Source organism: Saccopteryx bilineata, chromosome 6 (genome assembly GCF_036850765.1).
Source record: "Saccopteryx bilineata isolate mSacBil1 chromosome 6, mSacBil1_pri_phased_curated, whole genome shotgun sequence".
Lineage (NCBI taxonomy): Eukaryota > Metazoa > Chordata > Mammalia > Chiroptera > Emballonuridae > Saccopteryx > Saccopteryx bilineata.
The window spans coordinates 127,272,235-127,299,169 of record NC_089495.1 but is presented as its reverse complement, the minus strand read 5'-3'; the positions used below and the strand labels follow the sequence as shown (position 1 = coordinate 127,299,169).

General features: G+C 54.5%; 1 protein-coding gene across 1 annotated transcript in view; it reads right to left on the bottom strand.

Annotated features, from left to right (window-relative positions):
* Positions 1–26,935, bottom strand: part of RPTOR (regulatory associated protein of MTOR complex 1) — a 244,418-nt gene that overhangs the window by 31,074 nt on the left and 186,409 nt on the right. Inside the window, exons 11-20 of the mRNA XM_066237453.1 lie at positions 26,486–26,587; positions 21,577–21,660; positions 19,777–19,887; positions 9,746–9,820; positions 6,924–6,989; positions 6,454–6,645; positions 5,941–6,081; positions 4,502–4,619; positions 3,893–4,033; positions 3,480–3,638 (exon numbers count right to left, since the gene is read on the bottom strand). Of these exons, the coding sequence (XP_066093550.1) occupies positions 3,480–3,638; positions 3,893–4,033; positions 4,502–4,619; positions 5,941–6,081; positions 6,454–6,645; positions 6,924–6,989; positions 9,746–9,820; positions 19,777–19,887; positions 21,577–21,660; positions 26,486–26,587 (1,189 nt within the window). The remainder of the gene's footprint in view (positions 1–3,479; positions 3,639–3,892; positions 4,034–4,501; positions 4,620–5,940; positions 6,082–6,453; positions 6,646–6,923; positions 6,990–9,745; positions 9,821–19,776; positions 19,888–21,576; positions 21,661–26,485; positions 26,588–26,935) is intronic.

Below are 26,935 nucleotides of genomic sequence, written 5' to 3'. Positions count from 1 at the left end.
TACATCCCAACGGGCATTTACAAGGTTCCTCTAGTGACTCTACTGCTGTAGCATATGGGTCTCATGGGCTCAGCCTATGAGGTGCTGTCTAAGAGGTGCTGGCAGCTGCTGTGCCTCAGGGTGACTTTGTGGGTGCTGCGCTGGGACAGTATCTGTCACTGCTGCAAGCTGAGATATCCCACAGGCAGAGGAAAGCTATCCCAGGGAACTTTTCCCTCCATGCATCCCCTGTCCATGTACACTCTCAGCAACTAGCTTCGGGCGCTTCCTAGGTGCGAGGAAAGCACTCACAGAGCTTCATGGGGACACAGGGAATCAGATGGTCCGTTTCCAGGACTCTGGCCCAACACTGACCTGGACATTAGTGAGAACGTGCCACGTGGAGGGGACCTTGCACTCTGGTGACAGATCCAAGCAGACCCTATGCTGTCCCCTCCCCACTGTTCTCCTGTGTACCCTTTTAGGTCAGACACAGATCACAAGCCGACTCTCAGACTTCATGTCTCTGTCCAGATTCACCACCAGCGTCCATGGAAATGGGTAACACTACCCAGAGTCTCTGGGAAATTCCCTACAATCTATTTTTCTAGCCTCACTGATGGCTGGCTGATAGGAACAGTGCTTTGTCACGAGGGGACCACCCATGACCATAAGTATCATTTCTTTTAGAGGATGCTGCTCCAAGTTTGTTGCAGGATAGCCGTAGAGGAGGAGGAAGCAGGCGATGCACTTCCACAAGCAAGTGGCTCTAAGAGAAGGAGCCCCATACAGGGCAGGGGCCAAGTGCCCCACAGCCCCACGGGGCTATCACGGCCACTCACAGGCTCCTTGTGGCCGCCATGGCCACGCTGCTCCTCCAGTGCTTTTGAGCTCAGATTGATACGTGGCAGCAGCTCCCAGGAGCGTGGCCGTGAGACAAGGAGCTGTGATGGGACAGCAATGCCGACACGATGTGTGGTGAATCCCAGCTTGACCACAGACGACAGACCTGGTTTAACCCATGGGACGGGGGGGCCTGTACAAGACCGGGGGCATAGACTCATCAGTGGTGCCCGGGGTACAGCACGGGGGTGAGTACAGGGGTCCCCGTTTCGTCCCCTCCCAGCAGATGCTGGTGCACAGAGGGAGGCATGCTTGTGGCACCAAGGTCCCCTGTGGAGGTGGGGGCTGTGCTGCGCACGGAGGAAGGGCGGACGCCTGTGTTGTTACTGTGTACTTCCCACTAAGTTGCCTACACTGCCACTCGCTGGCATTCTTGCAGAGGACTTCGACTTTGACATAACACCGTTTGTGATTCAATAGGTAATAAAAAAGTCTCATTTTTGTCCGTGTCCTTGACCACAGGAACAGTGTGACCACTGTCTGGTAAAAACACAACACTGGGGTCCAGTCGATTCCTTCTTGGCTGGCCCACCCAGTTACTTGGCCTCTGTTCATGACAACCCATCTGCACACCCGTGTCCCACACGGGATGGCTGCACCTGGAGCCAGGAGCTGGGACTGGGGAGTGCCCCCTGCCACTGGCTGGACACCCCAGAACAGAGCACCTACTTTCACGTTGGACTGAAGGTCATAAAGGTCACAATTACCACTCCCCAAACAGCATAAGATGCAGGAAAATTTGCTCAGAGCTTTGGGGCAACTTGGGTCTCAGAAGTCTGTCGGCCGGCAGAGCAGCAGGACAAGGGAACCTGAGGTCTGTGGGAGGCAAGGGTTGGGCCTGTCACCTGGTGTCAATGGTCCCTTACTCTGATGCTGCTGGGTACCATGGGGCCAAGGGCCTGTGCCTCCTCCAGAAGCCAGTCCCCAGGCCCTGGCTTCTCCACTTGCCCCTCTTTGGGATACCCTCAGGCAGACCTGGGAACCCAGCTAGTCCATCCTCTGAGTGCTTCAAACTCCAGCTCAGTTTGTGACGTTCCCACTCATGTTCTCAAAGATCTGAATGATGTGAGGATAAAACCCAGTTTCCTGTGGCAAGAAAACCTGTAGGACTCAGACTTTGTATGAGACAAGGCACCCATGATGTGCTCTGCACTCAGTGGAGACACCAGGTGGGGTGGGTGGGGGGTGCCAGCCTCCATGGGAACGAAGGTGCCTACAGCTTTCTTGTGGTGCCGAGAACCAGCACTGTCTCCTGTCCAACAGCAAGGACTGTGTTCTGACAGGAGTCAGGCTGTGCTTCCAGATGGCCAAGGTGCGTTCCTGCCACTAACATGTCCAGTGTCCCCTCAGACATGCAGCACCAAACAGCGGACTCGTCAATCCGCTGTGGTGGAAGTTCCCAGTGGTCCCAGGATGCATGGCTTTAACATCCGGCTTGCAGCTCACTCAACACATGCAGGCTCTGTGGTTTGTGAGGTCAGACACAGAAGGCTGCAGAGAGGACCGAGGTCCCTTAGAACATGGTGGTGCTGGACACACACAGCATGGAAAGACGGAGGTGGAACAGGAGCCCGGGAAGGGCAGAGTGGAGGCAGGGACCCAACAGGAGAATTCGCCAGATGCCAGTGGCAGCAGCAGAGAGGATGGGGACAGATGGGCGGGGAGGCTCTGAGGTGCTGACGGCTTGGAAGGTCACAAACACATTTGGCTTTGGGCCCCCACCTGAGTCCGAGTGGCCCCCTCACCTGAGGCGGGAAGGAGGCTCCCTTTGGGGAGGGATGGGGTCTGGGCGCTGATACGCCAGCTTCAAAGCCTAAAGTCGGTGGCACTTAAACAGTTACCCTTTCACACCAGTGTGCTTCCGACGCCAGATCCATGGGCACTTACAAGGCATCTGTTCAGTGAACATACCTCCCATTTCTGATGCACAGGCATGCAGCTGGCTGCCTCACTTGGGCCCGAGCCCACAGGCGAACCCAGCCTCCCAGAGGCACTGCTCATGTCTGCGCGCTTGCAGACAGCAGAGAGATCAAAGTCACAGAATACTCTAGGCAGCTTCAGGGAAATAAGTGAGGAAACTGAGGTGACATTGGCATCTTAGAAAAATGTGACTTACCCACTGAGGTTTACTGATGAATAGACAACCCTAATAATTCTGCCATCATTAAAGAAATGGAGCCTGAACTTGAACACACACACTCTATGGGGCGGCCCAGACTATATAAGACAAAAGTTACGTGTTCCTTAGCTGTCTGGGTAGAACTGGCTTCCAGAACAAAGTGTCCCCATTTCTGAGGTGGGCCTGTGTGTTTGTAGGCTGACACTCTGCCTGTCACACATCTCCTGGGGGCAGGGCTACTGGCAGACCACCACTGTTGTATTATGTTATGGAGACAGATAGAAAGTTCTGGTAGCCACCTTGTGTGACAAAGCTGGTCAGCCCAGACAGCCTGTCTGTCATCAGCTCAAAACTGAAGTGACTGAAACTTCCCTCTCCTTCCCCACAGCCCAGGCAGTGCTGGGTACCCAATGACCTCACTCACATTCAGGTCTCTGCCATATGGGCAGAGTGGGGCGTGGGGGGGGGGCAGACTCACCTATGAGGGAGTTGAGGGCCGAGTAGGAGCTTACTCTGCGCATCTTGTCGATGGTCTCAAAGGACAGGATGTACTCCTCATTCTCGGGACTGCCCAGCGTGCTGCTGGCACTGCTGCTGGTGCTCAGATTCCCAGGAGAGAATGCCACTGTGCCGCCAGCTGGCCAACACCAGGGGAGGACGTCAGTGCCGAATGCCAGACCCTTTTTGTCCCACAATTAGTGGTGAAATGTTCACCCCCGCACCCCATGATCTCTGGGGCCGAGCTGCCCTCCCCAGGGAGACCCTGAGCTGCGGTGGGGCGGGGCCGCAGGAGCGGGTACCAGCTGCATTTGCATGGGGTCCATCATTTCAGCAGAGGAGGGCAGCTCCCTGCTCACGCAGAATACCCCCCAGCCCTAGGCCCATGCTCACACTCCTCAGTCAGGCTCAGGTTCTGCAGAGACTTGTTCAGGCTTCGGGCTGTGGTGACAGCACGGATGTTCCCGTAGGAGCTCACGGAGCGCAGCCTGGGCGTGCAAGGGCTGTCTCGCATGGGGGTCAGGCTCCCCCCCTCTGGGGAAAGAGCAGGAGAGGAGCTTTCATGGAGGGCTCCGGGGGTGGGGCAGTATAAGGAGCAGTGACCCACGGAACAGGTCCACCCTCGGTTCCCTCCTGAGGCCTTCACTACTGACCATGAGCCTTCTTCCCGGCAGAGACAGCCGTGACGCAGGACGGTAAGATATGAACCCAGTGGCAGGTAGAGGCATGGGCTGTCCTCTGAGCCCCAATAACATCCTTCAACACTTTCACGAATTTGAATCCCAAAATGGGTAAAAGGAAGGAAGAGTCTGAGGGTTGGAGTAGCCCCTTCCTGCCCTTTCTGTCCTGCTCAGTGTCTGGGAAGATGGGAATCTCAGAGCCTCTTACTGTTGCTATCTGAGTGGGAAGAACTTGATAGCTGAGCCCAGCTTTTGGCAAAACTGGGGGGGCTGCTGATGGCTCTGACAAAGGGTTCCATCTGGCCAGCAGACAAGGGTATACCTGCAGTTGCTGGAGAGGGCAGGGGGTAGTTCTTCTCCTCCTCCATGAATTGCAAGGCTACTGAACAGAAGTTGCTCTCATACTGAACCACCAGGTGAGTCAGCGCCACCACCAGCTCCTGCAGAGGAGGAGAGGGGACAGTCACACTGCGTGGCAGCTGCGGCATGTGGAAAAGCAGGGACACCTAAGGGTTCCTGTTGATGCTGGAGTCACTGCAGGAAAAAGGTGAGGGCAGAACGCTGTGCTCAGTGTGGGCCACAGGGATCATGCTTTTGGGTGATGTGCACAGGAGGCAGTGTGAGCAGAAGCCTTTCAACAAGTGAAGTCAAGGTCAGGGCCACCAGCCTCAAGCAGCCTCTGGAAGGCACCAGAGTGCCTGAGAAAGACCCACAAAGACGGTGTAAGGACAAGAGAGTGAATGGTGCCCTGAGCAGGAAGGGCACAGACCTTCCCGATCATCACTGTGACTAGGCTGATACCCCCAGCAGACCTGCAGTGGCTGAGCCTGGCCCTGGGCTCCAGCTGCCTGTATGCCAGTCCCGCCGGTCCCTCCCAGTGAAGGTGGAGCCTGCAGTGTTTTTGGAAACGACTGCTCCTCCCTTTACTCTGATGCTGGTGATAATGTTTGCATTTGGCCCTGGGACAGATTAACTTGCACCAGGGTTGTGGACCCTCTGATCCAGGGGAAGCACCAAGGCAAAGGCAGGGAGCACGGCCCATACCCAAGCAGCTCTGCATCCAGCACTCCTGCTGTGGAGGTGGGGAGGCACCAGGTGGGGCTGCCAGCCAGGGTGCCGACGGAGCTTTACATTGAGCACAGAACACAGTGTGTGCACAGCCTAGTGAGCTGAACGGCTCTGCTCACAGTGGTTGGGAGGGAACACGAACACTCTAGCAACACACCACCTGGGCCACTGCAGCTCTCATGGCAGGGCTGGTCCCACCCTCCTCCAAACCGTGGGCCCTTCTGCTCACACTCAGAACAAAACACGGCCTTCCCTGGCCCTCCCCAGCTGGGTCCAGCACCTCTGGCTACTTGTGCCCCACCCACCCTCTACACTGGGCCTTGCAACCTGCGGTTTCTCTGCCTTGAGTCCTCCCCAGTGTCTCGGGCTCAGCAAAGGTTTCCAGCTTTATACACGGTTTTGCCAGTGGCTGATAGATGTGGGGGCAGGGAGGAAACACTCACACCTGTCTGTCTGTCTGTGAGCATATCCTGCTTGAGTCTCATGACATGTGATTGCTGCTCTCAGGAGGGACAGACCTGGCGCCCAGGCTGCCAGTTAGCCCTTGAATGCAGCAGACACATGATTGAACGGGAGAAACTACATTTGGAGAAGTAAACAAATGTGGGAGGCTGCTCCCAGGGGGCCACTTGTGAGGGAGCTCAGCGCTCTCTGCCGTGGTCAGGTCAGGTCAGGCTGGACTGGACCACACACCTTCCGCACCACAGGGCTCCCGTCGCTGATCAGCTGGGCCAGCATCATGGCCACGTTGTGGTCGATGGTGGTGGAGTGGTCAGTCCTCTCTGCAGAGTTACCCACAAACGTGCCGAGGGCAAAGACTGCTGCGCAGCGCACCTGCAGGGGGTGAGAGGTCACAGTCCCACCCATGCTGGCCATGGGGCCTGAACCGGCCAGGCCTCAGCCAATTCAATCCGGCTTCACTGCACCCAGAGTATACCCTCTGCGTCAGCCCTGCTTGTGGGACGGAGCAGAAATGGGGGACAAACAAGAAGGATCCTCATGGCCCCAATCTGAGGGGCTGGTAACAGTAAGATAGGGGTTCAGGGGTCGGGCCATGGTTTCTGGATGCCAGGCAGCATGCCACAGCAGGCCCTGTTGGAGGCACTATCCCTATGGCACCTTTTCCCATGCACCCGGCAGGACCAGCAGCACCAAGTACCTGCTGGCCTTGTGACATGAGCCTAACCCTGAGAGGGATGGACTTACCTCAGGAATGGGGTCAGACAGGAGGCTGCAGAGCTTCTCGTGGGCACTGTCCCTCACGCCACACCACCTGGCCGAGTCAAAGTTCTGCCAGATGCGCCCTAAGCAGATGGCTACCCATTGGCGCAGCAGGGGATGTGGGTCGCTGAGCTGCTCCAGGCAGATGGCGATCAGGTTCCCCTGCAGGCAGGCCTCCTATGTGAGGGGAAGACACGCATGGGCCCCTGTCCACCAGGGCACCTGGGTGGGTGTGACTGGGTCATGGCACTCACGTTCTCGAGGAAATCCTGACGTGTCTCTCATTTCAAATCCCACCAGTTTCAATTCACCCCAAATGCAAGTTCAGCCCCCCTTCCGCCAGGGCATCCCCCATGCCGGGATCCTCCAGTCCCCAAACATGGAGCTTAGGCAGCACTTCTGCACAGCCACTGGGAGGCCGTGGGGAGGAAGGGGGACATGACCATGATACCCACCTGCCCTGTGTTGTAGTTGTTGACGATCACGGCAAGGATGAAGGCTGTCATGGTCCTGTGTTCGGCCTGGAAAACAGGTCACCCCTAGTGTTGCCCTTTCCTGTGGAAACTCACCACCCCAGCACCAAAAATAGGCTTTCAGAACCTCTGTGACAAGGTCGAGGCACAACCAAAGTAACAGGAGCAGCTCCTGTCTCTAACTGACTCCATGAGAAAGAACAGCCCCTTCCCAAGGTCTGGCAGCTGTGGGCAGACCTTTCTGAGAGTGGACTGTTCCTGAAGGTGCAGTGGCCAGGGCAGTGCGAGCCGGTGGGCTTCCTGCTGTGGGCGTCTAGCTTGGCCAAGTCCCGTGGCTGCCCCTCGTCAAGCACATGCAGTCAGTGAGTCCTAACTTCGCCTCATTTCTTCCCTTTCCCCAGGCTGCTGCTGGATGGTCCCTTCCCCATCCTTTCCTGTCTTCTGCGGACTCAGGAATCTGTGTCTGATGTTGCCGCACGTGCAGAACAAAGTTTGCACTAAGATTCTCTGCGTCACCTATCCTGTGTTGGTGCAGTGGGTAGAGCTTCATCCTGGAATGCTGAGGTCATAGGTTTGAAACCCTGGGCTTGCCTAGTCAAAATCAATAATTAAATCTTAAAAAAAAAAAAAAAAAAAAAAGATTCTCTGTGTCTCCCTTGATAGAGGCAGGAAAGTTAGTGCCTGTTCCAACACGCCTCCTCCTGTCCTGACCCCTCAAATGACTGATAATTGTCTATTATTTTCACAACCAACATGTCTGCCGACGTCTGCACTTTCTGTTGCCTCTTGCACCCGACTACCCTGTGGGTTTGACCTCCTGAGCTTGAGAATGATCTCGGTGGGTTTCGCCCATGGGACAGCTGGTCCTTGGAGATGCACTGGCTCTGCCTCCCCCCTGGACGATGCTTTAGCTGGACAGAGTCCAGGGTGACAGTACTTTGCAGCTCCCCCCACCTCAAACTCGTTTTGGTCACCTGCTCGTGCTGATGGAGAGTCGCCTGCCCATGGAATTGCGCTCATTCCTGTGCAAATGACCTTTCTTTGGTTCTGGTTATTTCTGCCTCTGACAGTCCATTCTTTCACTACGATGACTCTCTGTGTGGACTTGCTCTTGTTACGCAATCTCAAGCCTCCCTGTGCTTCTTAAGTCTGGAAACCTCTCAGCCATGACTGGATCAGATGCTCCCTGCTTTCCCACCCATGTCTCCCAGATGCTCCTTCACATGTCTAGTTGCTCCATTCCATGGGGTCCTCTCACTGGCCATGTCCACCCCACTGCCTGCTTCGCTGCAGAGTTTTAAGGGCAGTGACTAGGTGATCATGTCTTCCATACAGGTCTGTCTCTGACCCTGATCTGCCTGTTTACTGAGAATCTACCTGGCCCCTTAGAAGAAGATAAAAAGCACAGAATACATTGTTTCTTACAGTGGGAACATAAGTGCTTCTGCAGAAATAATACAGTGGTTTATTTTCCAACATAATGAAAACAAATGGTTTCATCCAATCAATTTAAAGGTACTTGTCAGGTACATGCTACTTTCACTCTCCCTGTAGTCCCCCACTGGCGACTCTCCTCTCCTCAGTCCTGCACCCTGGACTGGTCAGAGGCGACGCTGACTGCGTCTTGTGTCAGGCATGGAGGTTTCCTGAAGGAAGGTTTGCCCTTGCTTCTCCCAGGTGCCTGGGGTCTTCAGTGACCCTGAATGAGTCTTGAGTTCCTTTCTTGGCAGGGGGCTCCCATCTACCTGGGGAGCACAAGTGCAGCCCCACCCCTGTGGGTGCAGGCCTGAGGTTTCTGTTGCTCAGGCCTTCCTTTTAAGTTTCTGCCCCACACGGGCATCCGGGGAGCGGCTTTCCGGGTCTGACGTCACAGTGGGGTAGGGGCACCTCACAGGCTCCTGGCTTTAAGCAGGGGTGTTACCAACTCAGGCCCCATGTCTTCTGTGCAGTCTTGGACCCCATGTTGTCCCTGCTCCCTTCCCACCATGACCTCCTCTGACTTATACCTTTAGCTTTGACTTTCGGGCATTTCCTTTCCTTCCGTTCAAATTCGGCCATGCCCTCAGAACCTGAATGGAATGTGTCTGTCAGTCACTGAAGTGGGGCCCAGCCGTTCCAGCTGAGCTCAACCTTCTACAACCTTCCCCAGGTCACCATTCCTGTCCATCCAGATCACTGGTTCTCTGACTGACCAGGAAGGGTGGGGAGTTGACCATTTCCACTCATGCAGAGTGCAGACTTTAATTGCCCAGGGTGACGTTCACACGCCACACTTAAGTTAACCACCCAAGCACTCTCTCCCTTTCACGTAACTATCCTGCTTTTTTAAATCACACTTTAGTTAAGAAAACCAACGACGGCAAGCTGAGACTGCGCACACGAGCAGCCAGACGTCATCAAACTCAGGACCTGGTTCTCCTGGCATGCTAGGACTGGGATGTGCTAGGACTGGGGAGATGGAGAACACAGAGATGATCAAACATTTATAGGAATTATTACAGATGCCAGTCATAGACTACTGAGTTCTAACAACTTCATGTAAAATACAGATTACATGCCAAGACTGACCGCACCCTCAATCAGACAGAAAGGAGAGCTCCCAAAATGGGTGAGGGGAGTGGGAGCTGAGGGCTAAAGCGGCTCCCAGAGCGTGGCCCACTGCCCGTAGCGGCCTTGGCTTGGGTGGTGCGGAGTGAGGAGCATCTGCCCCAGTGCCCTCTGAAAGTTGTCACCATTGTGTAACAGTTGTGCAGAGACCAATGACACTGATCCAAATTGTCCAAAACCATGTGTTTGGTCCTTACCGGCATGTAGGGGTCTGCCAAGACCGACAGGAAGTACTTGTGCCCATTGTCCTTCACCAGGTCAGCCTGGCATGACTGGGGAGAGAAGACGGGAGAGCCAGTAAGTGCCTGGGGGGCTCTGCTTCTCGTGCCACGTAAACCACTGAGCACACGTGTTTCACATCTCAGTCACCTTCTCCTCTCAAGTCTAACATGCACTGCAGGTAGCCACTGCCATGCTGTGCAGATACTGCCCTCAGCTGTGGGAAGGGCTAGCATCTCACATGTTCCCTGCACACTCTTCCTGGGTACGTGAGGGGTGAGGTGGCCTGGCTGCAGTGTGGTCCTCTGGAGGGCCACCTTCACCCCGAAGCCTCCACCACGTCTTTCAGGCCCACCCTCCCTTCCTCTTGCCTTCTGAGCTGGGATGTACCCTACACATGAGACCACCCCTGCTTTCTACAGACCCTCAGCCCCTGCTGTAATCTTAAGATTTTGCTTGACTGGACTTAAAAAGTACTGAAAACAATAATCTGTGTGAATATGACAACAGTGCATACACATGGTCACACTTGAAACAGCTGCTTCCTAGAGGCCCCACTCTTTGCTCAAAAGATGCAGCTCTAAGGTGGAAGCTCACAGCTCAGTGCTAAACAGCCGTCAGTCAAGTACATAGCTCCTTCAGGCCCTTCAGCTCACAAAGCACCTGTGAGCCTACAGTCTGTGCAGTGGCTCAGCACACACCCAGAGGGCCCACCAGGGGCCAAGGCCTGGCCTGGATGCAGAGATGTGGGCTGTGCCCTGCTCAGGCCTGGAAGCGATGAGTGGGCGCGGGTGGCACAGTGAGGAGGCAACTTGTGGAGATGCCCAAACTGAGGAGTACCTGGGGTTTTCCATGGAATCAGGACAGGGGGTGGGGAAGGGGTGAAGGAGGTGCTATTCTGCTGGGATGCAGGGCAGGAAGGGAGAGATGGGTGGCAGAAGGCAGTTGGCACAGGCTCTGAAGGCTGCACTGAGGAGGCCTGCCAAGGCCAGGCAGTTGAGAGTCACACAAACAGGTGCCATGGAGGGTGAGGGAGGAGCCGGGTGGGAAGGGGGAGATAGGTGCTGAAGATGGGAGACAGGGCTGATCCGGACACAAGGAGGGGAGCGGGCTGGCAGGACCTGGGTGTGGTGGCTACCGTAGGGGAGGGCTTCAGTCTGGGGCACTCTGCATCAGAGGCACCTTGCTCTTGGGGAAGGTGGTGCACACCTGAAGTGCAGGATGAGTCAAGCTGAGCATCTAGATCAGAAGCCACGTGTGTATGGGTGATAACCACGCCATGGAGCAAGAAGCTGGGCCCTGGGGGACTGGCTGACAGCTGGTAGATACAGCCAGGAGTCAGGAAACTGAGAGGAAGGACCTGCTTGCTGGCAGCAGCAAGGGGCCACAGAGCCCTAATTTCACAGGAGGCTGGCTGATTTGGGGGCATTTCTGCAAGTGCTGGTTCTTCAAGGGATGGAAAAGATCCTGCCTGGGACATCTGGGGTTGAGGAAAACGAGGGGTGGGGTGGACTCAGGCACGAAGCTGAGGAAGTGGTTTCCATCTGCCAAGAGGAGAGGAGGAGGTATGAGGCCAAGGACCACTCTTGCGTCCAGGCCCTCTGCAAGTGCTGGGCCCCAGGAGGTCTGAGGGATCTGCTCAAAATGGAGTCAGACTCTAAACCAGTAACATGCAGGAGTGATGTGATGATGGCTGGAGTGACACACAAATCACTGCTCTTGTTCTTGGGGGGAATGGGCCACGGATATGGCCATGGTACTAACAAGGCTGTAAGTATCAATGCCCAGAAAAACTGATTAGCGACATCCATGGCAAAGCACCCATGGAGACACTGCCTTGGCTACCAGCATGCTTCAACGAGGAGGAAGGCCATTAAAGCAGCAGCAAGGTCAGAATCCTAAGAAATGGGCTCTAAGACTGCAAGGAGGCAGGGGGCAGGCAGTTGGACCCTCTGAGCTCCCTGCTGCCCCCTGCATGGGGCAGCTCTTGTGCAAAGCCCTCTCAGTGGCTCTGCAGATGGAACCTGCTGGATACACAGCCCCGACCCCACCCTCTCCACTCCCCAATGGCCCGCTCCTCAGGGGCCTCCGACAATCGGGTTTCTTTTCTTTTTTTTTCTTTTTCTTTTTTTTTACAGAGGCAGAGAGTAGTCAGAGAGAGGGATAGACAGGGACAGACAGACAGGAACGGAAAGAGATGAGAAGCATCAATCATTAGTTTTTCATTGCGCGTTGCAACACCTTAGTTGTTCATTGATTGCTTTCTCATATGTGCCTTGACCGCGGGCCTTCAGCAGACCAAGTAACCCCTTGCTGGAGCCAGCGACCTTGGGTTCAAGCTGGTGGGCTTTTGCTCAAACCAGATGAGCCTGTGCTCAAGCTGGTGACCACGGGGTCTCGAACCTGGGTCCTCTGCATCCCAGTCCGATGCTCTATCCACTGCGCCACCGCATGGTCAGGCCAATCGGGTTTCTTTTCCTCACATCACAACACTGATGTCTAAATGGGGATGAAGCGAGTGGCAGTGGCAGGGGGCCAGGGAGCACAGCACCAGGGATGTGGGATAGTGGGGAAGTCAATCGTGCATGTGGTTTCCAGTGACACTCAGAGGGGCTCCCAGCCTTGAGTGAAGGTTTTGCTAATACACTAGATCCCCATGAAGCCTTCCTGCCTGCAGGGGTCGGCCCAGAAGAGCTGGGAGCTTGGTCACACTGTCAGATCAGTGGCTGGGACCTGATTCTGTTTTTTTTTTTTTTTTTTTTTAAATATTTTTTTTTATTTATTCATTTTAGAAAGGAGAGAGAGAGGGAGAGAGAGAGAGAGGAGAGAGACAGAGAGAGAAGGGGAGGAGGAGCAGGAAGCATCGACTCCCATATGTGCCTTCACCAGGCAAGCCCAGGGTTTCGAACCGGCGACCTCAACATCTCCAGGTCAACGCTTCATCCACTGCGCCGCCACAGGTCAGGCTTGATTCTGTTTTTAATCCTCACAATCAACAAATCAAAGCCCAGACAGTCACAAAGCTCCTTAAACATGTCTCATCACAGGGGGACAGTGTGTCACCGGGTCACACCCTGTGAATAACTCTGGACTAAAGACACACGTCAGAGTCCCTGACGCTGTGGCACTGTCCTGCCTCTAACCCCGCAGCCTGGCCACCACTGTTTTCATGGAAAGCTGTTCTGATGGGTCAGGCCACAGGTAGGTCACCAGCAATGCCATCCCCACATTCCAACGCCTGCCCGCTAGTCCGCTTCTCAGCAGGTATCACTTAGGAAATAAATGGTTGGGAATGAGCTCAGACTGCAATTGCCTGCCTTTCACACTCTCAGGGAAGTGGGTGCTGGGACACCCCTCCCAACTCAGGCTGAGTAGCTCATAAGGAATGGACAAGCAGGCTTTCTGACTACAGAGGTTCAGAAACACCACCGACACACATACACGTCACAGTCGCAGGCTGCAGGTCGGTGGCAAAGCACCCACGGGCAAGGGCTCTGGCCACTACACCTTGTCCAAAGCACCCACATGCGTCCCACCGTTCCTTTCCCCAGATCAAGCTCCAGGTGGGAACACACAGGAAGGAAGCTGTGGGGAGAGGCCCTGCCTTCCATTTCCTTCATGTGGATTACAGTCTACTCCAGGGGAGGCGGGAGCCCCAGCTGCACAAACACCAACAGGTAATTAAATGTGGTTCCCAGCAGGGGCGGGGCCTGAACAATTTCACCTGCTGAGGGGAAGTCCCTCAGAGGGGGAGCACCCATCTGTCCTTGGGGTCAGAGTTCTCTGATGACAAGACCAACAGGAGGTGACAGCACCAAGGCCTTTGGTTAGCTGTCCCATAGCAGAGTGCTATAGGAATCCATCCAGGGATGCGCAATGTGCAGGGTGTTTACTGCCCAAGCTGCACCAGTGGTGTGAGGCCATCAAGCTGGTTGTGCCAGGCAGGGGCTCTGTTTACTGGTCACAAGGGCCAGTTGTTCCTCCCAAATTCAGCAGCACAGTCACAGGCAGTTTGATAGGCTCCCCACACAGGAACAAACCTTTGGCACAACTGCCCTCCTGCTTGCCAAGTCTAGCAAGACCTTTAAATGCACAAACACGTCCATTTTTCTATGCACGGATTACTTTAAATATTCTCACGTCAGACGCTTGTTACCAATAGGAAAATTACTGGCATACATGATCACTTCTATCCCTTTAATCTACCTTTCTGTATATGTTCTAAGACTTATAAATACATTAAAGGCTCTTATGTCAAAATGCCGTAGAAAGATACAGACTGAGGGCCCTGGCCGGTTGGCTCAGCGGTAGAGCGTCGGCCTAGCGTGCGGAGGACCCGGGTTCGATTCCCGGCCAGGGCACATAGGAGAAGCGCCCATTTGCTTCTCCACCCCTCCGCCGCGCTTTCCTCTCTGTCTCTCTCTTCCCCTCCCGCAGCCAAGGCTCCATTGGAGCAAAGATGGCCCAGGCGCTGGGGATGGCTCTGTGGCCTCTGCCTCAGGCGCTAGAGTGGCTCTGGTCGCAATATGGCGACGCCCAGGATGGGCAGAGCATCGCCCCTGGTGGGCGTGCCGGGTGGATCCCGGTTGGGCGCATGCGGGAGTCTGTCTGACTGTCTCTCCGTTTCCAGCTTCAGAAAAATGAAAAAAAAAAAAAAAAAAAGATACAGACTGAAACACTCCTCCCCCGGCCCATTCACCCTCCACCATTATCTCTGGCAGGGATAGTGTCTTATCTGCCCCAAGTCCACAGTCTGTGGTGGGGCACGCTGCTCCTGACCTTCCTGTCTCCACTGGCCTGCCGTGCAGATGGACCTGCGAGGGTAACTGGGCTTCTGTGATCCCAAACACTGCCCGCTCGCAGCAGGTGGCGCTGTGAATCCTGGAAGTGGCACTGTCTGTCAAGGACAAATTTGTCTGGATGTGGACAGACACCAGCACAGTGCACCTTCACAGCAGGGCAAGTCAGCGTCTACCTCTCTGGCAGCCTGGGCAGTGGCAATAACACCTTGGCATGGTACTCCTGTGTGCCCACCTTCTCATGGAAAAAGAAACATTTTATTTGCATTTCTCTGTGAATGGCAGTTGTTTCCTTTGAGAACTTCTCTCCTGGAGTATTGGTGTTTTTCTTGATTTCTAGAAACTCTTTACATGTTATAGAGGCCAGTCTTTACCTGTGATTGGAGTTTAAACACACCCATCCCCCCACCAGATTCTTTGTTTTAAAACTTTGCTCATGATATTTTCCACCACGGAAATTTTTATGCAATCAGATTTATTAATAAGTTGTACTTTCTTTCTCTTTTTTTTCTTCTTTTCCAAGTGACAGGAAGGGAGCTAGAGAAGCAGACTCTTGCATACGCCCCAACTGGGATCCACCTGGCAAACCCAGTCTGGGGCTGATGCTCTGCTCATCTTGGGCCATGCTTGTGCCATGCTCTGCCTGAGGCAGAGGCTCCACAGAGCCATCTCAGTGCCTGGGCCAATGTACTCACACCAACCAAGCCATGGCTGTGGGAGGGAAAAAGAGAGAGAGAAGAGAGAGGGGGAGGGGTAGAGAAGCAGATGGTCACGCCTCCTGTGTGCTCTGAATGGGAATTGAACCCAGGACATCTGCACACCAGGGCAACACCCTACCACTGAGCCAACTGGCCAGGGCCTAATAAGCTGTGCTTTTATCAATCTAAGGTTAAAACAGAATGGGTCTGTGTCTTCTCCCACTGTTTCCATAGCCACACTATGTACTTACGCACTCTCTCTACAGCGAGTGCTGGCATTCAGAGATGCACCAGGAGCCCAGGAGCCTCCCCATGGACCTGAGAAGCTGACCTCACCATAGGGCGGCTGCACATGCGGAGGGCCACTCCCTACACTCCCCCATCTGTCTGTCTGGCACTGACCCAGCATAACGATGCTCTTCATTTTTGAAGCTTTATGGTCAATGTTAATATCTGGTGGGATTAGTTCCTGTCATCAGCCTTTATGTTCAGAGTTTTCCTGGTTATTCCCACGTGTTACTCCATAGGAAGTTTAGAGTAAGCATGACTATATTCTCAGGTAAAAAAAAAAAAAAAAGCCTGACTAGGCGGTGGTGCAGTGGATAGAGCATCGAACTGGGATGCAGAGGACCCAGGTTCGAGACCTTGAGGTTACCAGCTTGAGCACAGGCTCATCTGGTTTGAGCAAAGCTTGGACCCAAGGTCGCTGGCTTAAGCAAGGGGTTACTCAGTCTGCTGAAGGCACATATGAGAAAGCAATCAATGAGCAACTAAGGTATCGCAACGAAAAACTGATGATTGATGCTTCTCATCTCTCTCCATTCCTATCTGTCTGTCCCTATCTATCCCTCTCTCTGACTCTCTCTGTCTCTGTAAAAAAAAATAATAATAGCCTGACCAGGTGGTGGCGCAGTGGATAGAGCGTCGGACTGGGATGCGGAAGGACCCAGGTTCGAGACCCCGAGGTCGCCAGCTTGAGCGCGGGCTCATCTGGCTTGAGCAAAGAGCTCACCAGCTAGGACCCAAGGTCGCTGGCTCCAGCAGGGGGTTACTCGGTCTGCTGAAGGCCCATGGTCAAGGCACATGTGAGAAAGCAATCAATGAACAACTAAGAAGTCGCAACGCGCAACGAGAAACTGATGATTGAGGCCTCTCATCTCTCTTCGTTCCTGTCTGTCTGTCCCTGTCTATCTCTGCCTCTGTAAAAAAAAAAAAAAAAAAAAAAAATTAATAATAATAATTAAAAAAAAAAAGGCCCTGGCTGGTTGGCTCAGTGGTAGAGCGTCGGCCTGGCGTGCAGGAGTCCCGGGTTCGATTCCCGGCCAGGGCACACAGGAGAAGCACCCATCTGCTTCTCCACCCCTCCCCCTCTCCTTCCTCTCTGTCTTTCTCTTCCCCTCCTGTAGCCAAGGCTCCACTGGAGCAAAGTTTGCCCGGGCACTGAGGATGGCTCTGTGGCCTCTGCCTCAGGTGCTAGAATGGCTCTGGTTGCAACAGAGCGACGCCCCAGATGGGCAGAGCATCGCCCCCTGGTGGGCGTGCCGGGTGGACCCCGGTCGGGTGCATACGGGAGTCTGTCTGACTGCCTCCTTGTTTCCAGCTTCGGAAAAATACAAAAAAAAAAAAGGCTGCCGGTAATTTTATTGGGATGTATTAAAGTTTAAATAAATGTGGAGAACACAGATATTTGTGATGATGATCTCTGCAGATGAGTAGGGCTTGATCAGGTTACTGTTTTTTTCAGGAAGGCTGTTTCCTTCCTAGAGGCTTCTCATGTGTCAGGTGAAGGTTACCCCTAGACTTCAGGTTCTCTTGTAAATGGGGTGCACTTATTCCTCACTGGCTGTGTCTTGATTTCATGTATCAACAGCAGCCTTCAACCCTGAGCACACCCACTCAGTCCTGGTGTCTCCCCCTAGGGTTTCGCTATTTCTAGGTCGCTCAGTGCCAGGCGCAGGGGACAGCCACAGAGCCCGGAGAGAGGGGTGGGTGTCAGGGGAGGGTCTGAGCAGTGCTTTCCGGATCACACGATCCACCTGGCCTCGATTTCCAGGTTCTCCCATCGACACTGCAGCTGCCCCTCACAAAGAGCTCACAGAGCCGCCATGGCAGTCAGACTAAGCTGTGCGGCCCTTTGCCCCCGCTGGCCTGGCCCTGGGGCTGCTCATTCAGCACAGCCCACCAGTCACCACAGCCAACGGCCCTTCTGCTCTGCCCTTGGCACTGGCTATCACTCCTCCTGCAGAAGCGTGATTGCCTCTCCCCACCAGCAACCCATCCTGTCTGCCTGGCTGGCCAGCAGCCAGCACCAGGCTTCCCCTCCAGCTTTATATGTCACTCTCAGCCACTGAGAAACATTTCAAAGAACGGCCTCCCTCAGCCAGCCCTCCAGCTAGTCACCCCCAGCAGCAATCTGGCCCCATCCCAGGTAGGGGGTCTCTGACGCACCCCAGGGCTGGACCAAGCAGCCTGCTCCTGGGACCAGTGTGGCTCAGGCTCTGCGTTCCTGGCCCCGTTCCCCAGGGACCCGAGGCTGGGTCTGAGTCTCCTCCAGAGTAAAACGCACTCTGCGGGCTTCGGGGTGACAGCTAAGAGGAGGCCACCCTCATGATCGCTCTATCTCAGCAGACAAGGGACAGGGCACCACAAGTCACTTAAACAGCTCACCCTCTCTGACACAGCTTCTAGGTGAGGCCTGGGTCTTTGCACACTTGTTCCCTACTGCTACGGTTTTGTTTCTGCGCCCTATGATGTACACTTAAGAAATTAAATGGACCATCAATACAAATAAATGAGTTCTGTTAAAATGAGGGCTGGAAGTCCAAGTGACATCTGTCAGGGCCTGTTACAAGCAGACTGGGGGTTCTGCATGAAGGTGGCCTGGCTGTGGCTCATGGCTGTGTCTGCCGAAGTGGCCTGTGGCCGGGAGACCATTCCCTCTGGGCCCATTCATCACTGGAGATGGCAGGCCTATCTGAGGGGCTAACTGCAGGAAGGAAAAGTAGAAAACCCCAGAAATATAGGAAGAACGAAGCCAGACAGCTTCAACATGGAGCCTTATAAACAAGCCTAAAAAGAATAATAGGGAAAAATTAGAGGCTAATATTCACATTTTTTAGAGATAATGAAAATCAATATAGGAAGTGTTTGACCGTAAACATAAAGCAGGTCACACCAAGTCCCAGTGCATCACTGTACACGTTCCTCTGAGCAGACTGTTCCTGACCACTGCCTGCAGGGGCACCTGTGTCCCTGCCTCAGTGCCACCTCATCCCAAAGCTCACTGCTCTTGGAGTGTGAGATGCACAACTCCTGCAGGACACAGCTTCATGGCCCCTCCTGGGCTCCCTCAGAGCAGCCCCTCAGGACTCAGCCCTGGAGCCTTTGTTTCTGCGTTTCCTCTGAGGGGTCACCCGCTGTCACCCTTGCAGGCGAGGCCCCAGTCTCCATCTCTCAGGCCACGGGGCTCATCACCTGGTCTGCAGAATACTCCCTACCATGTCTGCTAGCCTGGTCACCCTTGACACCAGCACACAATCCCTCCAACTGCACAGGCTGAAACTCTGAGCGTCTCCCCCACACCCACTGGGCCCTCCCTGCCCCTTGGTTAACCTCATAGTCTCTGTACTCCAAGGTCAGATGTTTCAGAAACCATACTGTGGTTCTGTGTTCTATTCTAAAACCTGTAGTGGTGTCTCACACCTGCTGAAGGAAGCGCCCTCCACCTCGACAGGCCCTCTCTGTGTGTGCCTGCCTCTAATGTGCTCTGTGCTTGCCCTTTGTCCCTCGCCTCACTCAAGCTGTCCCCACATCCCCACCTGCCATCCACACTCAACACCCTCACACGTTAGGTCCAGCACCCATGCAGCCCACTGGAGGATGTCTGAGGCCCCCTCTATTGGAAACGTACACTCTGGGCACATGCCTCCTGTGGGACGTGGGACCCTGTCGAGGGCAGGGACGGTGATCTCTGTCACCTGCAGCCTCTGGCACAGTTCTAGATGTGTGTGTGTGTGTGTGTGTGTGTGTGTGTGTGTGTGTGTGGTGTGTGTGTGTGTGTAGGTGGGGGGCGAACAGGCCTGAGGACGGGTGACGGGAGATGCAGGCAGGTATCACACAGTTAAGAAGTGCCCACAGAGCCATGGGGCTGAGCCCGGCATGAAGTGGGGCCCCAGGCACCATCCCCAGGGCTAGCCTGGGGAGACAGATGAGTCTGCTGGGATCAGGGAGACACAGGGCCCAAAGAAACATGGTCAGGGTTACTGAGTGGCCAGAGGGGCAGTTGGGGACGGGTGGAGGCAGCATGCATGGAGAGGACAGATGTAATAGCCAGGACAGGGCCCGAGGGGAAGTGTTTGCTTTCTTCTGGAAAACAGGAAGTCCTGTCATCCCTGGAGGAGGCCTAGGACCAGGCAGGACAAGAAGTGCGGTCCACTGCAGCAGGGAGAAGGGGCCTGGCAGCACAGAGCACACACAGAGGGCTGTGCCCAAGGGGTAATGGGGACTACTCACACTGTCCACAGCGAGAATCTTGGCCCAGATGAAGACCAGCAGGGGCCGCAGCTCCCGGGCTGAGCTCTGCAGCAGCTTGAGCACGTAGGGGAAGATGCCCACGGACAGGGCCTGGGGAGAGAGGGCAACATCAGCAGGAGTGGCCAGCCCAGGGGTGTCAGCAGACAGGTGGCTGTGCCTTGCTCACAGCACAGGGCTCCCTCCAGACCCCCTGGTCTGACTTTACTCCTAGAAGCTGCCAGGTGGCCCCCATCCTTGCCCTAGTGGCCTTGCTTACTCTCAGCAACAGGACAAGAGGTCCCTAACTGGGACCCTCATGTGTGGGACCTTGTCTGGCTCTCAATGACTGTCTTTCCAGCTCCAACAGTCACACATGCATATGCTGGGGAGCGCTGTTGGCGGCTTTGGGCCCCCCAGGGCTGCTTTCTGCAGGGAGTCACCTGTGGGTACGTGTGGGGTCCTTTACTCTCAAGCAGGGAAGTCAGAAAGGAGATGCCATCTCAGCTTAGGGACACTGTCTTCATCTCTAATGTGCTAGAATTCTAATAAGGAATCCCTTCTAGGACAGGCACAGGGCTGTGACCCCCACCCATGCCAGTGGCAGGGCCTGTGTCCCGTTAATGGCCACCTTTAACAAGGGACAAATGCTTGTTTCTCTGGTCCAGGCAGCCAGGCCCTTACCTAAGGATCAAATCGGGGCCTCTCACAACGCCTTGTTTTTCCAGCAAATCACAAATTTCCAGTTAGCATAACCTGGAGTTTTTAAGCGCCAAACTGAGTTGTTAACCATATAAGTGAAAATGTCTCTGAAATGTTATTAATACATATGTGCCCATCTTCTCTTCCACTCTTCACAGACACCCGGGCCCTCACCATGGCCCCTGGGCTACAAGCCACGCACGGCCCCAGTGACGGGTGCCGAGCTACCCTCCCAGTTCCAGACCACCTCCTCCTTCAGTGCACTGCCAGTTGTCACCCGCTGTTGACATTACATAACGAGAAGACTTTAATATTCCTATATGGAGAGCAAATCACATGTTCACTACCCAACCCTCCTCCTGCCCACTCACCCCCCACCTCCGGACGCTCTGAGCATAGCTGGGCCATGGAACTACATTTGTAAACATTGTTCGTCTCTGCAAATAAGGCCTTGCTTATAAGAACAGGACCACATACTATCACCACACCTAAAAAAACGAACATTTATTCCCTAGTAACACAAGATACCCAGCTAAATTTGTTTCATGTTTTCAAACTCAACTTTCAAATCATTTGCAGATGGAACCCAATGAGGTCCACAGGCTGCAACTGACTGACAGGTCTCTCGAATCTCCCTTACTCTCCAGAATTCTTCTTGACATCTCTTTTCCTTCTGATTTGTCAAAAAACACAAATTGCCTTTTGGTTCCATCTTTGCTGGTCTTTTCTGTTTTAATCGGTGTTCCTACTATTCTACAGGGTAACTTGAAAAGTGTTACAGAACCACCTAATACCAGGTGAGAGGAAGCAAATGAGGGTTCCCAGGCTATTCCCAGAAGATGGGCCAAGCGTGGCTGGCCAGGGCTGCAGCAGAATGGAGCTGCTCCCTTAAGAGCCACAGGCTGGCAGCACTTCCTGTCCTGCTATGCTGACATCTTATAAAAGCAGGTGGGACAGGAGGGCAAAGCCAAACCCAAAATGTGGAGACGGGCCCACAGCATTTGTGCTCCCAGGACCTCCCGGGCCATGGGTCACCCCCATGTTCATTGACCCCACAGCTATATCACTTCTCAGACTGTAACACGCAGCAGGAACACGCACCAGGCTCACCGCCCAGGGACCCAGGTCCAAGAACCTTCCCAGCAAGTCCAGGGCTCTCAGCCGGTGCACCTGGCTCAGCAGCACCTGAGGGGAAACAAGGAGACAGCATCACTGACAATGGCATGCCAGGCCAAGTGGGTATGTAGCCGGTCACTTGGAGCTGCCGAGCAGGCTCAGGTCTGCCCAGTGTCCTATATCTTCACCCACGGCAGGTACTCCCTTCCCTGCAGCTCGCTCAGACAGACCAGGAAGATACCTGCTCTCCATTCACAGGTAAGAAGCACACCGCAGAAAGTGCTGGGACAAATGCTTTGTAACTGCATTCAGAGATCTCTCACTGAAGACATTTTGGAATATAAACCTCCCGACATTGTTGGCTGGGGACAATGTCCCTCACTTCTGCACTGGTTAGCACTCTGCTGCCCCATCACATTTACTCTAAGGAGTATGCTCTGAGTCTCATTCAGCACCAGCAGACCCCCAACCCTGCAGCCCCCTGCAGCCCGTACAAGGGCATGATGATGCGCTCGAGCAGCCCCCTGCTGGACACGGGGGCCTGTCACCTTCCTGCTGATATAAACTAGGCCAGGTATGCTGGCAGGTGTGTCTCTTCTCTAGGACAAATCTGAAATATTACAGGGTTAGAGCAGCTGTGTACACATGTCACCAAATTACCCTCCCAGGCCAACAGATTCATACTTGCCACAAGAGACCCACAGGTGCCCCCATGACCACATGCGGGACAGGACGCTGGTTTGCTGTGCTGCGCTCTCAGGCAAATTACTTAACTTCTTTGACTCTTACTTTTTAAACTCATAAAACAAGAACAACACAAGGGTTTATTAGGTAACAAATTAAGGTCTGAAATGAGGCAAGAGGTAAGGACAGGGATGGGAGTGCCTGGGTGGGTGGTCTGCAAGGGGAGAGGAGGGTAGAGGGGGAGGGAGGGGTGGGCTGAGAAGCGGAGGACAGGGTAGCAGCACTGAGGCCAAGGGACAGGAGGTTTGTACCATGGCAACTGTGCCAGGAGGTGAGCCAAGGACTCCCAAGGGTGCAGGGACGAGATCTTGGTGGAGTCGTGCAGATGGATGGCAGACCAGGATTGGAGCAGGGGTGAGAATATGGGGCAGCCTGAGCAGCTCCCCCACAAAGACGTGAACACAGCGCAGGAGGAGGGTGGGGTGCAGGGAGGACTCCTGGTGGTGGACAGAGGAGGGAGGAAAGGGAGGGCATGCTGACAGCACCAGGTTCCCAAGAAGGTCTTTCTGAGGAGGTGGGGAGCTACCCCAGGTGGAGAGTTAAGGTCAAAGAAGCAGAGGAAGGGGAAGAGGAGAGAAACGAGGGGAGGGGAGATAGAAGGGGAGCGGGAAGGAGGCAAAGCCACTGGGACATCTGGCTTCATCCTCACTGGTTCCACCCACTGCTTCACAACATCCTTGAGCAGAGGTTTGTGCTGAGACACTGAGACACTCTGATGAGAAGCTGGCTGAGGTGACGTGGGGCACACCCAGGGCACATCTGAGGGCCGGTTCTGGAGGTGCAAATCTAGACAGGGGACAGTGGACTGAGTCAAGCCACCTGTCACCCTGACTCTCACTTCCTACAGGGACTTAAACACTTAAGCTCTGGGAACCTCAGTGTCCTCACCCTTAGACCGGGCTTATTCTCAAACGCAGTCCAGCTGGGGGTGCACAGGAAGCACTCATGTCTCCGTCTCGCGTCCAGTTGCAGGCATCTCTGTCTGCCTCCATCTTCAGCAGTATACTGAGTGGCTGCATTTGTTTTGAACGAACATGAAACTGCCTGAGGTCCAAGAGTCTGGACGACCTGGGGGAGTAGGGCCTTCCATTTGCTGTTTGGGGGTATGGCTGCCGCTGGCAACAATCAGACAGAATCTTGCAAGCCTGCACCTGTTCCTGGCTTCCTTGTTGCTGACACCTGTCACAGCGGATGGAGCTATTTCTGAGGGTAAATGGCAGAGCTGCATCAGGGAGGAAAGGCGCCACGGGGTGTGTGTGGTTTCTGTGGGCTCCTCCAGCTTCGGGAAAGGCCTTAGTTATGGGTGAAGAATGGAAAAGGAGCAAGTAGGTCACAGTGCTGCTGTGACCGGCGGTCCCCACGGTGCTCCCTGACAGCCCGGCATCGCAGACCCAGCATCTGAGGGTTACAGTGACGCAGGGCTCTGTGCTCCATTATGAACATTTTGTTGGAAAATCAACATTATCAGCAAAGTGTCCTGGGAAAACGTCAAGGGTGTTCTTTAAGGAACTTGATATCTTTCCAGTTCCTTCCTTTGATCTGTACTTTTAAATAACTGAAGCTCAACATGAGTCACTTTTACCATAAGGACTGGCATTTGTTTACATTTATAGTTAAAAAAAATTTCCCATTTCAGACTGCCCTGGGTCTCTGGAAAGTACAGAGACTAACACTGAGGAACCAAATGGGTCACAGGGATTGATTAGGTGCCATGAGGACGCGTCATGTCAGAGCTGCTGCGGCACCTGCACTGCGTCGGCCTCACACGCGAGGAGCTCGGCTCTGGGCTGACACCTGCTGGACAAGTGGCCGCTTAAAATAAATCGCTCTCAACCCTGGTGGGCATGCAGGCCAGTGCCTGGGAGCCCGAGGACCACAGATGGGAAGCTTAACAGGGATCATGTGCAGCAACAATACTATGTGCCAGTCAGCTGCCTGACAGCCGCCCTGTGCTCTCGGAGCAAGGACTGCTTGTAAACAAAGTCCGTGGTCTTCCGCATGCCAGGCCTGGAGGATTTGCAAGTTGATACCATGTCCCAGAAAATCCCGTCTTCCCTTGTCCACAACATGGACACTGCTCCTCAGCCTGGGGCTTCATTGCACAGACCTGAGCAGCGCAGATGTAATGCCAAGTCCGAGCAGAGCCTCCCTATGCCCAGCCTCGCAGGGCTTACGGAATCTTCCTCCATCACTTTTGCTGAGCTCTATATTAAAAGGCCAATGAGGACGTTGGGCCAATCGGGGAAAGTGTATGTCTGTTTTCCCATCTTCACGAGGGGCTGCTGGCCCAAGGAGACCTTCCATTCAACCCTGGTGGTCATCAGGTAAAGCCTGCATTTCAGGATGAAGAAATCCTTTCTGGTTTGTGGACTGACTGCCATGATCAGAAAAGCTACAAAACCTGCAGTAAAATTCTGAGCCCGAAGCAACAGCCTGTGAGTTGCTAAGGCACGTGAGGACAAGTTATGGGTAATAGGGTCCAGGCTTTGCAATGTTCCTCAGGATGGAGTGTGGTAAGGTTAACCGAACAGCTGAGGAAGGAGTTTACTGTGGGCTGCACTCGGCCCCCATTCTCCTAGGTCAAGGCTCCTATGTGCATCCACCTGGGCCCCAGAATGAGGTGGGACCTGCCATCTTCCTTCCTGTCCCCTCCCTTATTCTAGCAGCGGAGTCAGCATTACCAGGTCTTCTCTGTCCCTGAGGGGCAGATGTAAATGGAACACTGAAAAGCAGTTGATAGCCACTTTTAAGAGAATGTTTGCCAGCCTGACCAGGCGGTGGCGCAGTGGATAGAGCGTCGGACTGGAATGCGGAAGACCCAGGTTCGAGACCCCGAGGTCACCAGCTTGAGCGCGGGCTCATCTGGTCTGAGCAAAAGCCCACCAGCTTGAGCCCAAGGTCGCTGGCTCAAGCAAGAGGTTACTCGGTCTGCTGAAGGCCCGTGGTCAAGGCACATATAAGAAAGCAATCAATGAACAACTAAGGTGTTGCAACGCGCAACGAAAAACTAATGATTGATGCTTCTCATCTCTCCGTTCCTGTCTGTCTGTCCCTGTCTATCTCTCTCTCTGTCTCTGTAAAGAAAGAAAGAAAAAAAAGTAAGAGAATGTTTGCCAGACCAAACAGACCAGACTTGGCAGGCCTGACAGCGTGCCCTGCTCTGGAGAGGCCTGCTTTGTCTCTGCCTCCCCCTCCCCAGCGGCAGACGTAAAGGGAGGGCAGCATGAGGGCCACAGGATCTGCTCATCAAGGTTCTGCACCCCTACCGTCCCTGAAATTGTCTGCCTGTTTCACACACACTGGCCACTTTGTTGTGCTCATCCAAGGAGAAAGCCGGGTCTTCTGCAACATGGTCCTTTTTCTTTGTTTTGTTATTATTGGGTTTTTTTTGGTTTTGAAAATTTGTTCCCACAGCTCACCTTACAAACTTTGGATAGCCTTGGACTAATCAAGCAGCACATAAAAGACACAGTGACTCCTGCACTCTTCTCACACCATCAGAAGAGCAGTCACAATGCAGAATAGCACAGCCAGACACCTCAGGGGCACATTACAACATGGGGCTACTATGCTGCACTTTGACTGTCAAACCCGCCCCCTTCTCTGAGCGCACTTCTGGCTGAGATTCTTGGCACATGGTCCAGAACCAGGGAAACTTCAGTTCTTCCATGTAATTGTCTAAGTGTGTGTGCGGCCCACATGGGCAGACCCTGGCCCGGAGGAAGGGGCCGTGTCCATGGTGCTGGAAAGGAGCACCTCGCCCTGTGAGGCTGGCTGAGCACCTGCGAAGGAAGTATCAGCTGTCTCGGAGGAAGCGCAGCCAGGCCCTCAGGCCGGGGGATGAGACCCGCTCTCCCACTGAGGCTGCAGCAGCTCGCACACCCTCAGTCCCCGCACACCACAAAGAGAAATGAGGGTGGATGCCTACAGCCCAAAATAGTGTCTCATGGAGGGTAGGGGTGGGGGTGGAGCCCCTCAGAAACAGCCATGCACTCAGCTCCGTGCCTCCTGACAGGCCTGTGACTCACTCCCCACTGCCAGTGGCCAGCAGGTCACAGCAGCCAGGGCCGAGTCACACTCCCACCACATGCTCCTGGGTGCTGACCCCAGAAGACTGGGGCTTCAGGCCCTCTCGGCAGGACACGCTCACCTGCAGAACAATGGGGAGCTGCTCGGGAGGGCTCCTGTTCTCCACGCCCATTGTCAGCCACACCTGGAATGCGGTCAGCTGCTCAGCAAAGAAGGGGCTGTGCTGTGGGACAGGCAGAGGGGACAGCAGTGAGAAACCCACCTCCCCTTATGCCACATGGCCCCTACATACCCACCCGCCCGTCAATGCAGTCACCATCATCCACGTGGGAGAGGACAAGCGGGGCTGGCATAGAGCAGGGCTGAGCTGTGGTCAGACTGGGACACACTCTACAGTGCAGCCCGTGGCCTGTGTGCAGACTGGATGTGGCAAGGAAAGCAGACTGAGTCGAGGGCCACTCGAGGCTCGGCCTGAGCACGGGGGGCCAGGATGAACCAAGGCGATGGCCGAGGGAAAAGCACGGCTGGGAAGAAGTCACCATGGCTGTGTCCAGTGTAAATGCCTACTGTA